The sequence below is a fragment of the Verticillium dahliae genome, genomic scaffold (genome assembly GCF_000150675.1).
Source record: "Verticillium dahliae VdLs.17 supercont1.1 genomic scaffold, whole genome shotgun sequence".
NCBI lineage: Eukaryota > Fungi > Ascomycota > Sordariomycetes > Glomerellales > Plectosphaerellaceae > Verticillium > Verticillium dahliae.
Genome location: NW_009276921.1, coordinates 2,127,293 through 2,138,571, shown reverse-complemented (window position 1 = coordinate 2,138,571; position 11,279 = coordinate 2,127,293). Strand labels below are relative to the sequence as shown.

The 11,279-nt window shown below is 58.9% G+C and overlaps 4 protein-coding genes across 4 annotated transcripts in view; 2 read left to right on the top strand and 2 right to left on the bottom strand.

Annotated features, from left to right (window-relative positions):
- Positions 1–614: 614 nt before the first annotated feature.
- On the top strand, positions 615–4,231 carry VDAG_00640 (GRAM domain-containing protein; the record flags this gene model as incomplete). The annotated part of the gene is made up of 3 exons (XM_009652017.1): positions 615–676; positions 715–3,515; positions 3,564–4,231. The coding sequence occupies 3 exons, from the start codon at positions 615–617 to the stop codon at positions 4,229–4,231; spliced, it is 3,531 nt and encodes a 1,176-aa protein (XP_009650312.1).
- Positions 4,232–4,581: 350 nt separating this feature from the next.
- VDAG_00639 (phospholipase D active site-containing protein) lies at positions 4,582–6,839 on the bottom strand (the record flags this gene model as incomplete). Its single annotated transcript, XM_009652016.1, has 3 exons — positions 4,582–6,334; positions 6,393–6,499; positions 6,564–6,839. The coding sequence occupies 3 exons, from the start codon at positions 6,837–6,839 to the stop codon at positions 4,582–4,584; spliced, it is 2,136 nt and encodes a 711-aa protein (XP_009650311.1).
- An 834-nt stretch (positions 6,840–7,673) lies between these two features.
- Positions 7,674–9,032, bottom strand: VDAG_00638 (uncharacterized protein; the record flags this gene model as incomplete). Its single annotated transcript, XM_009652015.1, has 1 exon — positions 7,674–9,032. The coding sequence occupies one exon, from the start codon at positions 9,030–9,032 to the stop codon at positions 7,674–7,676; it is 1,359 nt and encodes a 452-aa protein (XP_009650310.1).
- Positions 9,033–10,521: 1,489 nt separating this feature from the next.
- Positions 10,522–11,279, top strand: part of VDAG_00637 (abhydrolase domain-containing protein) — a gene marked incomplete at both ends in the record, with an annotated part of 1,465 nt that continues 707 nt past the window's right edge. The window contains 2 exons of the mRNA XM_009652014.1: positions 10,522–10,623; positions 10,710–11,261. Of these exons, the coding sequence (XP_009650309.1) occupies positions 10,522–10,623; positions 10,710–11,261 (654 nt within the window). The remainder of the gene's footprint in view (positions 10,624–10,709; positions 11,262–11,279) is intronic.

Here is an 11,279-nt window from a genome sequence, read left to right as displayed (position 1 = left end):
CCACGGCGGCTTAAGCAAACTGCTTCCCAAAGCCATCGTGGCCAAGCGACGACGACGTAAAAGACGACAGCAGCAAGAGGGACATGACCAAGCCGACCAGTCGACCCGAGACTCCAGGTCTTCACTCTATTTGGAAGAGGGTGATGGCGACCAGGGCAGCGACTACACCGACGGCGACAGCAGCTCCATGGATAAAAGGCATAACTGGTTCAGCAGCGCGGATCAGAGTGGCAGCAACAATGTGCATCCCAATAATCCCAATAGCAACAGTGCAGCAAGTGTGAGGGCAGATCATGACTCGTAAGTTGCTTCTACCCACGTTGCTTCATCTTCGGATCCCCCCTCTGTCTGCCCGCCGTCAGTGGGCATGTCAAAAGATGTTCGAGCCGTCAGCTATGGGCTCGGGTTCCTCGTTCTTCAAACAGCGACCATCCCGGCGCCCGTCCTCGCTGGTGCCCCTTGCAGGCATCCATCCATGCCTGGAACGCACCATGGAAAGCGAGACGACGAGACGTGCTGGAAGCGAGTGCGCGCGAGCCAGCCCAGGCTGACTGCATTTCCCCTGTGGCCCTTGCACTGCGCTGCGCGTGCACTGACGTCTACTACCTGTATCCATGACCCCATCGCCCATAACCCACCACCCACCCACCCACCATCACCACCTCCGTTTCGTTTCGTTCTTGGCTGACCTGGCATTTTCTCATCCTGCTGCAGACCTGCATCACCTCCAGCACCAGCATCTTCATTCGTGCCAGCTTCCACTTCTGCTTCGCCTCGAATCGCCCCTCAGCCACAACCACCATCGCCATTCAAGCACCGCCCCGAAACAATCTCAACCCACCCCTCCCAGATCGGCTACCTGACGACATCGTCCCCCATCATACAAGCTACCCATATTCCAGAGCCCCAGGGCCTGGACCAGACAGTGCCCGACCTGGCGTCCCGATCCTCCACCGCACCCCTTTCCAAACGCACAGAGTCGGTCGAATCCGACTCTCGATCCAGTCTGTCTGCTCGCAGTAAGACTGGACTAGGCTTGCAGCCGCCCCAAAAAGACACCAAGCGATCGCCCTCCCCAGTCGGCAAGAAGCTCGCCAACGTCTTTCGCTCCAAAAAGTCCAACTTGTCCCTGGCCGGCAGTGCCGCCAGTCCTGGTGGCAGCGCCAACCCGAGTCCCAGCACCAGTCCCGAGAGGAAGCCTGCGAGCCTTGCCGAGGACGACGACAAGAACCGGAGCCTGCCAAGCCTGTTGAACTCGCAATCGCAATCCGATCTGTCCAACCCCACGGAGCCAGATGCCGACAGCATAGCAACAACTGCTTCCGCCGCTTCCTCTCGCCCTAACGAACGCAAATCTCGCTCCCGCGCCTCGACGCTCTCGAACCGCATCTCTATCGTTGTACCGGCACCGACTACTCCGCCAAACGAGAAGACCGGTCCAATCATTGTCAACACCCCGCCTACGCCGACCGACCCGAACCAGAACGGTCAGCACTCGCCGTCGCCCACGAAACAGAGCGCAGATGCTTCCAACGGTCCTACTCCTTGGGGCAATCTGATCACACATCGCAGGAGCAGGTCGGGCTCTGCTGGTCCTAGCAAACTGTCAAACACCACATTTGTACCTCTGACGCCCACACCCGAGAGCCCTTCAGCCACAACAACGTCAAACTCGAACGGTTTCTTCTCGTCTATGCTCTCAGCTGCACAGAACGCTGCCAACCAGTTCAGTAACACTCTACAAAACAACACCAGTGGCCAGACGCCACCGAAGAGTAGCAACCTGAAGGCGAACCAGACCGACCTCCCGGAAGAAGACCAAGTCCAAGTCGAACCGCCGCTTTCTCCCTCCAGAAACGCCAACATGGACAAGGAGCCCGCCGTTAAGACGCTCGGCGACGGCGAGTTGACGCTGAACCAGCTTGGCATTGTCGACCCTCCGAGCATCTCAGGCACTCCCATGACGGCCAAATTTCCCGAGTCGGTCAGATCCGAGACCCGCGCGAGATCGGAATCAGCGCCAGCCGCTGACACTTCCTCGGCCGCAAGCCATGAGTACGGTTCTGATGACGCTCGCCCCGCGCAGAACAACGCGCCACGCTCACTCTATGAGAATGGAGGCCTGGGCGACCGCACACCGCCGCCTGCCAGCCTCTACGAGGACAAGTCAGCCATAACTCGCAGCGGCAGCGTCCGGAGCGCCCTGGGCCGCCGCCGCCACCGAGGAAGCTCGACCGCAACAAGAGGGACCGGGACAACCATCGGCGCAGCCATCGCTGCAGCCAACTCTTCTCTCGGCAATCCGGCAGCTAACACCAGCCAGCAGAGGCTCACGGGCTTCGCCGTCTCGAGCAAGAAACGAAACAGGGACTTCCATGCGCTGTTCAAGAGCGTGCCAGACGACGACTATCTCATCGAAGATTATAGCTGTGCGCTGCAGCGGGAGATTCTGGCTCACGGCCGTCTATACGTGTCCGAAGGGCACCTCTGCTTCAGCAGCAACATCCTGGGCTGGTCGACTACTCTGGTTATGAGCTTCGACGAGATAGTGTCCGTCGAGAAGAGAAGCACGGCGCTCGTTTTCAAGAATGGACTCATGATCTCGACATTACACGCCAAGCACATTTTCGCAAGCTTCACCAGCAGAGACTCAACCTACGATCTCATCGTCAACATTTGGAAACTGGGGCATCCTACACTCAGGAGTTCACTGAACGGAGTGCAGCTCGAGGGGACGGGAGGCGACAAAACGGAAAAGGTTGATGTTGGCGATGAGGGTTCCCAAATCGAGGGGGCTCACGACCAGTTGGACGACCAGAGCATGTCTGGTTCGGATGACGAGAGCGAAGATGGTGATGACATCTACGATGAAGATGATGAAGAGGACATGGTCGAGCCATCGCAGCCCCAAGAACCTGGAGCCGAGTCGGACCACGATAAGGTCATTGGACGGAAGGCCTCTGGTGCGACGGTGCTTAACGGCGCACCTTCCGATCTCGTCAATACTGTCGGTCCACCCATTCCCGCCGACGACTTCCCGGGTCCTGCGACCCATGCCCCTACCGAGTGCGGTGACGCGGCATCTCACTACGAAAAGATCGTGGGAGACGACGTTGTTCCCGCCCCTCTGGGCAAAGTGTACAATCTTTTGTTTGGGCCTGCGTCAGTCACTTTCATGTCCAAGTGGCTTGTCAACGAGGCCAAGTGTTGGGATCTCCAAATGGAGGACAGAAAGGGGTTGAGCTCGGACAACATGACGCGGACCTACTCCTACATGAAGCCACTTGGCGGCTCCATCGGCCCGAGCAAGACCAAGTGCATCGTGTCCGAGTCGATTGACCACATTGATTTGGAAAAAGCAGTCAACATTACCTGCTCGACCCAAACCCCGGATGTGCCCAGTGGAAATGCCTTCATTGTCAAGACGAAGTACTGCCTGTCTTGGGCCGAGAACAACTCAACCAGGGTCCAGGTCAACTGCACCCTGGAGTGGACCGGCAAGAGTTGGCTCAAAGGTATGTTGTTCCATAAGCTGCCAATTGAATAATACTTAACAGGCGTAGGCCCCATCACGAGCGGCGCCAATGAGGGCCAAACAACCTATGTCAGCGACCTCTTGGCGAGCATCAAGGCTGCCGTGTCCTCGAGGCCGCGATCCGGGACCGGCAACATAGGCTCCGGGAAGAAGAAGAAGGGCCGCAAGAACCGCAACCTACAGTCGGGTGCAGGGGGCGAGGACAAGAGCCATGCCAAGAGCGCACCCCCCGAGACCTGGGGAATGCTGGAGCCGCTGCGCCCCATACTAGGTCCGATCACCGACTTGCTGAAGCCACTCATGACGGGCAATGTGACGTACGGTCTCCTCGTCGGCCTGCTTGTGGCGGCATGGTTCGGATTCCCTGGCCAGGGCGCGCGGCGCGAAGTCGGGTTCTACGGATATCCTGACAGGGCGGCCGCGTACGAGGAAATATGGCGCCGGGAAGAGACAGAGTTGTGGGACTGGCTCGAAGAACGCGTAGGGCTCGAGCGATTGCATGACGGGTCAATGCCGACGCGCAAGCGGGCGATCGAGCCGCGGACAGTGGAGGAAAAGATACGTGAGGAGCGCATGGACGAACGCGAGATCCAGGAGGCGATCCGTGTGACAGAGGAAAAGCTCCAGGTGCTCAAGGGCGTTGTTGGGAAGCAGAGAACCGGCGAGGAGATACCCTTGGAAGACAAGAAAAGATAGCAGCACTAGAGTTGCATGCGAGGTAGGGGGAGGAGAGGGCGGCAGCATGGGACTGGTACGACCCGACAGGACATGGTATGACACCGACCACAGCACATGTCGCTCTAGCCAGCGGCTCTTGTTCATTTTGCTTGTCTGTTTTTAAACTTCTTTCCTTTCCTTGTTGTTACTTCACCAGACTTGGCTTGGCTAGGTGTACATTATTAGCGAGCGTGCCGACGACTGCTCGCAGCAAATAGGGATGACTCCTCAGACTCTGCGTTCCATCTGGTCCCCTTGACATGACAACCTTTGCAATCTTGGCGGTGAAGGCTTGTGAAGACGTGCTCAGTCTCAGACCAACACACACGTTAACCGAATCCTCCCTTCCCCTGTACCCTCTTGACAGCGCCCATGATGCCCTTGGCCCACGCGAACCGTCCAGCATCCACGCCCATGGCGCCCTCGACCTCGTCCCCCCTGTCGTCCCGCCAAACGCCATCGCTCTGCAGCCGGCCGAACAAGGCCGTGTTCTGGTTCCGCCTCAGAGCATCGATCCACGAGCGGCAAATGTCGGGCGAGTCGACCATGACGTTGACCTCCTGGCTGTGCGCCCAGCTCTGCGTATCCTGGTTCCCGCTGCCGACGACGCCGACGCGCTCGTCGGCGATGAGGAGCTTGATGTGGCAGGCCCGCGCGCCGAGGCCGTGCGGCACCGGCGCGGCGTGGTCCCTGGCGACGTACCAGTGGTAGTGCAGCCGCGGCCGCGCGTCGTCGGACAGCTGGGCGTGCAGGCGGTGGGCGGCGGCCTCGTTGTGGCCGCCCTGCAGGGGCAGGAGCTCGCCGGCGTCGTTGTAGCCGAGGCAGATGTAGGCGTGGACGTGGACGCCGCGCTCGCAGGCGGCGAGGAGGGCCGGGAGCAGGGGGGAGGCGTTGAGGGTTGGGGACTGGATGAAGACGGAGGAGCGGGCGTGTGCGAGGGCTGCGAGCCAGGCGGCGTTTTGCGGGTTCGAGAGTGAGCTCGAGTCTGGCGAGCCGTGGGGCGGCCGGTTGACAAGGGCCATGGGCACGGGCGAGTGGCGAGGATGGGGGGTGTAGGGGGTCGGCTGCTCGGAGGGAGGGAAGCGTGCGGGATGGAGGCGAGGTGGGACGGTGTAGGCGGCGGCGTTGGTGTGGTTCAGGTGCCGAGTGATCGGGGCGTAGATGTCCTCGGAGGGAGAGGGCCGAAGAGACGTTTGGAGGCGGACGATTTCGGCGGGTAGAGAGTTGTCATAGTGAGGTGAGTCGTGAGTGTGTTCAGGGAGGTCGTGATTCTTCTGTTCTGGGGTCCTGGGCTGTGAACTGTCATCGGTCAAGGCGGCCGAGGAGCCGTCGGAGAGCTTGTTGGAGAGCCTAGGGCTGAGGCCGTTTCGAGAACCATCGAGGCCATTCACGGAGTGTCCATTCGTCTGCCCTTCGTTCATCAAGTCGTCCGGCTTCCCAAACTGCTGCTTCCAAATCATCTTCGCCGGGTCGACGACAGCGTCGAATCCCCTCAATCTGCCCTCGTCCGTGAACTGCTCATCCCACTCCTCCGTCCAGCTGGGCATGTTGTTCTCATCTGCCGCCGCTGCCGATTTGATCATCGGCATTCCCTGGCCAAGATTCATATCCCACGTGATGAGCGCCATGTCGTACAACGAATCGACAAGAGGCCCCTCGACCTGTATCGCCATTTCCAGGTTGGCGTTGTCCTGGATGTTGTTGCTCTGCACCAGTCCGATTCTTCGGTCCACGATCATGAACTTGGAGTGAAAGGTCCCAAGCATGGGCTTGTGATAGTTGAGAACCTGCAGGTCAATGTTGGGGATGTCCGCGCGCCGCGGCAGCGCCACCTGCGGATCAGTGAACTCCTTCTCGCCCACGTCGTAGTGCGGTGTGTATACCTGCTTGACGGCGCCACGGTCGTAAATGATCTTGACAACGACCTTGACGCCGCGGGCGCCGGCACAACGGTCAAGCTCGCGGATGGCGTTGGTGATGAAGGTCACAGCGACGCTGCTGATCCAGTAGTTTGTTGCGAGGAAGACCTCCTTTTCTGCGCGCACAATGAGGTTCGACATGTGGCGGGCGATGTCTGGTATACTATCATCGTGGTAAGCGTACGCGTGAACCGCAACTCAGGCAGAGAGGGGGAGCCTACGTCGAGATGATAGTCAGGGGCACCGTGCCGCAGCTTCCCATGAGCGACGGGCTCACAACAGCCTGCTCAAGATCGCCATCAATCGATTCAAGGGCTGCACCATACATCTAATGTACTCGGTCAGACGTGTAAGCCCATCAACGTAATTTGGAGGCCAGTGTGGTAACATACCCTCAGGAACAGCTCGCTCGGCTTTGCGTCCCCCCATTTTCCACAAGCCGCGAAGCGCTCCAGGCCAGTCAACTCATCCAACGCCGGCACCGCTCCGTCGACCTCAATTTCCTTCTGCTCACGCCGCTTTGCCTTGCCCCCGTACAGCCTTTTCCATGCATCACCTGGCGTTAGCGCGGGGTCCTCGGCCAGCAGCGTTGTGACACTGTCAGGCGCCGTGCAGTGCTTCACCAGCTCATCACTGATGCCCGCTTCCTGTGAAACGGCCGCCGGCATGCTATCCCAAAGTTCTGCTTGCTATTGATGCTCCAATCGAGGAAGCAAGGGCGTTTGTATGTCTGGGCCACGAAGAGTCGTGCATACGAATGAGGGCAATTTCCAGGTTAATACAGCACAGTCATTGGGAACGGGAATGGCAAGGGCAAGGGCGTGGTATAAGAGGAACAGCAGGCATCGCCATCTTGGCAAACCGCGCCTGGCTTTCTTCGCAGACCACCTTGTCCCCGACGGCATGAGGCTTGACGCGTGAGGCGGGGGAGACGCGCAATGACTACAGACCCCAATGATGTCAAAGCAGGGTTCCCATACATAGATTGACCAACTACCTGGCTGGGCTGCAGGCCGGGGTTGCCGATTGTGGACTGAATGGGAACTAGCAGTAACGGGGATCGAATTTGGAGGGACTTCACTGGCTTGGCAGCGAGCCATGTTTCTGGCAACACTGCTGTATGAGAAGGCTCACCTCAAATGGGTTGAATGGGATGTTGGTGACGCGTCACGAGTAGCGCAAGCTGAGAGCTTGAGGGTCGCCAGGCCGCGAGACCCAGTGTGTCGGGCTCGGCGCCTGCTGCCGAGCGTCTTGGGGATTACGGGCAACCCACAAAGTATGATCCGATACCGAGATTCGTGACGCAGCGCCACGGTACCTGACTAGCACGGCGGCAAGTGGAGAAAACGTGGCAGTAACGCCATCAGCTTGATGTCTCTCAGGCCCAGCTGGTAGAAGCGCTTCTCGTTTTGGATTCATCAGAGTTGGGAAGACTTTCGACACGCATGGAGGGAATAAAGCTTCGTAAAATCGTCTCTTGGAGACTCGTCAATTGTCATTCATCACGCTTCGCTCAATTTGGAATCCCGGCCCGTGCCCACGCTGGACTTGGACGACGAGCTTCGCAGCATCCGCTCTCCTCCCACATCCGATGATGTCACGTCGCTAGCAACGCTGCTCTCCCGTGCTAGGGGTGATGGAATGTCCGGTGTCACCGACCTCGATTCCACGTTGGGTCGCTTGGGCTTGGAGCTCGTCGAAAGCTTGTTCCGTCTCTTCTTATCCGAAGCATTAGAGGCCGTGCTGGCTTTGCGACTGACGGGTGCATCCTCGCCATCGGCCGGCAGAGGGCTGCGAGAAGAGCTGGTCGAGCTGCGCCGGCGTACGCTACTACCGCGGCGCCGGTGCTGCTTCTCGAGGGCTGCAGTTCGAGGATGGAGCTTCTCGGGGTCATGATCCTGATCGCGATTCCGGCTTTGAAGTATTGTCGAGGAGCGTGGGCGTCCGGTTTCCATACGATGCCAAGGCAACCACCAAAATATGCCCCAGGTCTCCTTGGCCAGTCGTCGCTCATGCTCCTTCAGTTTCTTCAGGATGAGGGCGCGGCGCTCGTTCTCCTTTTCCCAGTATTCGGTGCGGTACAGCTCCCAGTTCTCTCGGAATGTTGGCGTGAAAGGTTTGGCTAGCAGCAACAGCTTGACGTAGTCGCCTCCTGGGGCAAGATCTTCTTCGTGGCCGCCTTTCTCCTCGTCTTCGGTAAGGATGGGCAGGGCGGGATGCTTCTCGGTCGTGAGGCGAAGCTCCTTCTCGACGGCACGCAGAATTGATGGATCAATGTAGCGATAAGATGAACTGGCCGTGTGGGAGAAAAGACCATAGGTCAGGAAGAAGCCGACAGTAGAGCCAACTTCGGCCCACAGAGGCCGTCGTATGATGACGAGCTTCGCATTGAAGCCGCGCAGGCCACGGTTAGAAATGGCGAACCAGCGTCTGGGCCAGCGGATGCCGCGATCCCAGATGCCGGTGGCCCAGACCAGAATAGCGGTCATGATGCCTCCCATAAAGCAGAGCTTCTCAATCGTCTCAACACCCCAGTAGACAGACCCTCCTACGCCAACACCGTCCTCGCGTGGCGCAAAGAACAGGGCATAGCCGAATCCGCCGATCCACAGGGACAGTATGGCAAAGAAGAAGGTATGGTGGCGGCGTCGAGCACGCAGTTCGAGGTACTGGGCGCGCAGAGAAGCTTCGAGGACCAGGAGGTTGAGGTAGATCATGGAGGGGGAGCTCGGGGTGTGGCTCAGTGGGTCGCCGTGCTTGCCAGTGTTGGTCGTGACACCGCTCGTGCCCCCGACATTATCGGATGCATGCTTTCCGGGCGCAGGGGCTCCCTTAACAACCGAGTCGACGTCGTCGGCCATGTGAAGATGTGTGCCGGGGCTTCTCGAGGACTTGTCGAGAGGGAGAGAAATGGAGATTGTGGGGGCGGTCTCGGGACGACCACCGTCGAGCCGAAATTGGCAGGCGAGCTATATTCTTTCAATGCAGTGAGCTGACACTCGGCATTGGATCAGCTACGGCTCGATCGAGGCATCTGGGGGCGTTAATTCTGTGACGTTGATGAATGCGGATGTCTGGTGTTGGTGTTGGAGTTTGGAGGTGGTGGAAGGTGGGTTGGGTTGGATCCAGGATCAGATGTCAGTCAGCTGGGAAGCTAGCTCCAGGGCCGCGGGAGCCTGCCTTGTCTCGCTGGATTTTGCTCGGCCAGCTGGTCACAGGTGCTGGTTGGAGTTGCCTGTCCGCTGCCTACTGCCTACCACCCACCTGCGTCATGTTGGGCGATCCTTCCCGATGCTGTGGCCTGGATTGACTTTGGCAGGAGCGCTAGCCGATAAACCAGAGGAAGCAACTATCGGGGCAATATCGTCGAGAGGGAAAGAGCGCTCCAGGTACAGGCAGCCACATACAGCAGGTATTGTATTATGGGGCCGTGTCTGGCCCGCATTAGCCGCTCTTGCCCCTCTAACCCCCCTGTAAATCTGCGCATCTGACCGCTATCCTCAACGAAAGCTCAACATAGCCGAAAACCGTGTAAGTGCGCGTGGTTGCCTCGCCTCCCCATGTCCCAATGGCAACCTGGCTTTTGTGTTTTCTCCTCCTCTATCTTTCGCGACTCGATACTTTCTGCGTTCGACGTTGACTTTCTTTACACTCTGTGTTCCTATACATACAACCTCCCTTTGAGCAAGCCATCTCCGGCAACCCAACCGCAAACTCCGCAGCATTCGGCTACTTTTCCCCCTTGTACACAAGACTGATACGGACCATCTCAATAGCCCGCCCAACCCGGACACGCGCCCCCCCAAACTCCGGTTGCTTAAGTCCATCCACCCAGATCGTCAGAGCCACCCCAAGTCGCATATCCCGGGCCCCCCAGGAAGCAATCCAGTGCGTCACCATTGCTATCTAAATCCGAGTGCGAGAGTCAAACGCCCTCGTTGGCAGGGTTCTACTGGGCCCAACCTGCCATCCCATTCGTCGCATCCGCATTCGTGCCAGTGCTTACTGAGCGCATTGTCGTGCTGCCTGTCTCTGTCTCGCGCATTCTGTCGCATATCGGTCTGGCACGACCATCAAGCCTGGTCCCGCGTTTTGTCCGCAGCCCCCGTCTCCGAGTCGAAACCCGCTCTTCCTCACCTACAAGTACCCCATTGCGCCCTCCCGCCTCGCTCGCCACCCGGTATGATACAGCATCATTCAGCATCTGCCGTCGTGCACGGGTCGCGACTCACTTTCGCTGCCGCCTCGTCCATCGTCGGAACGACAACTACTAGTACCTCAACTATTCGCGCCCCCACCGCCGACGAACTCGCACAACAGAGAAAGGTTCAGAGGAGAACCCACCAGACAATGGCAACGGCACAGCAGAAGACGGTCGACGACAAGGCCAAGCCGTCGCGTCCCAACTTTGCCTACTTTCCTCTGGGCTACAAAGAAGCTGCCTACCAATGGGTAAGTTGATCGCCACCAGTATTGCGCCACGGCACAGCGAGCTGTTTGTGAACGCCGGCATCAAACGGTTTCTAACAATGTTGCAGTGGTCCAGCATCAGTCCCTCGACCGCCGAACGGAACGTCCTTGCCCACATCCCTTACCTCAAGGACGCCCGCGAACATGCCACCATCGACCCGGCCGATCAGTCCGACCCTTTCGGACCCCGCGTCTGGAAGACCCAGATGGTGAGCCTCTCGGGTCAGAACCGCGCCCTCAACGAATACTCCGTCGAGCGCGTTGGTGAAAAGGTCGAGGAGAACCTCGTCATGCTGCATGGCTACGGCGCCGGACTGGGTTTCTACTACAAGAACTTTGAGCCCCTGTCACGACGCAAAGGCTGGAAACTGTACGCGCTAGATATGCTCGGCATGGGTAACTCGACCAGGCCGCCCTTCAAGATGCACGCCAAAGATAAGCAGGGCAAGATTGACGAGGCGGAGGCCTGGTTCGTCGATGCACTGGAGGAGTGGAGGAAAGCCAGGAATATCGACAAGTTTACCCTCATCGGTCACTCCCTGGGCGGCTACCTTTCCGTGGCGTATGCCCTGAAATATCCCGGCCACCTCAAGAAGCTCATTCTCGCATCCCCCGTCGGCGTGCCCTCGGATCCCTAC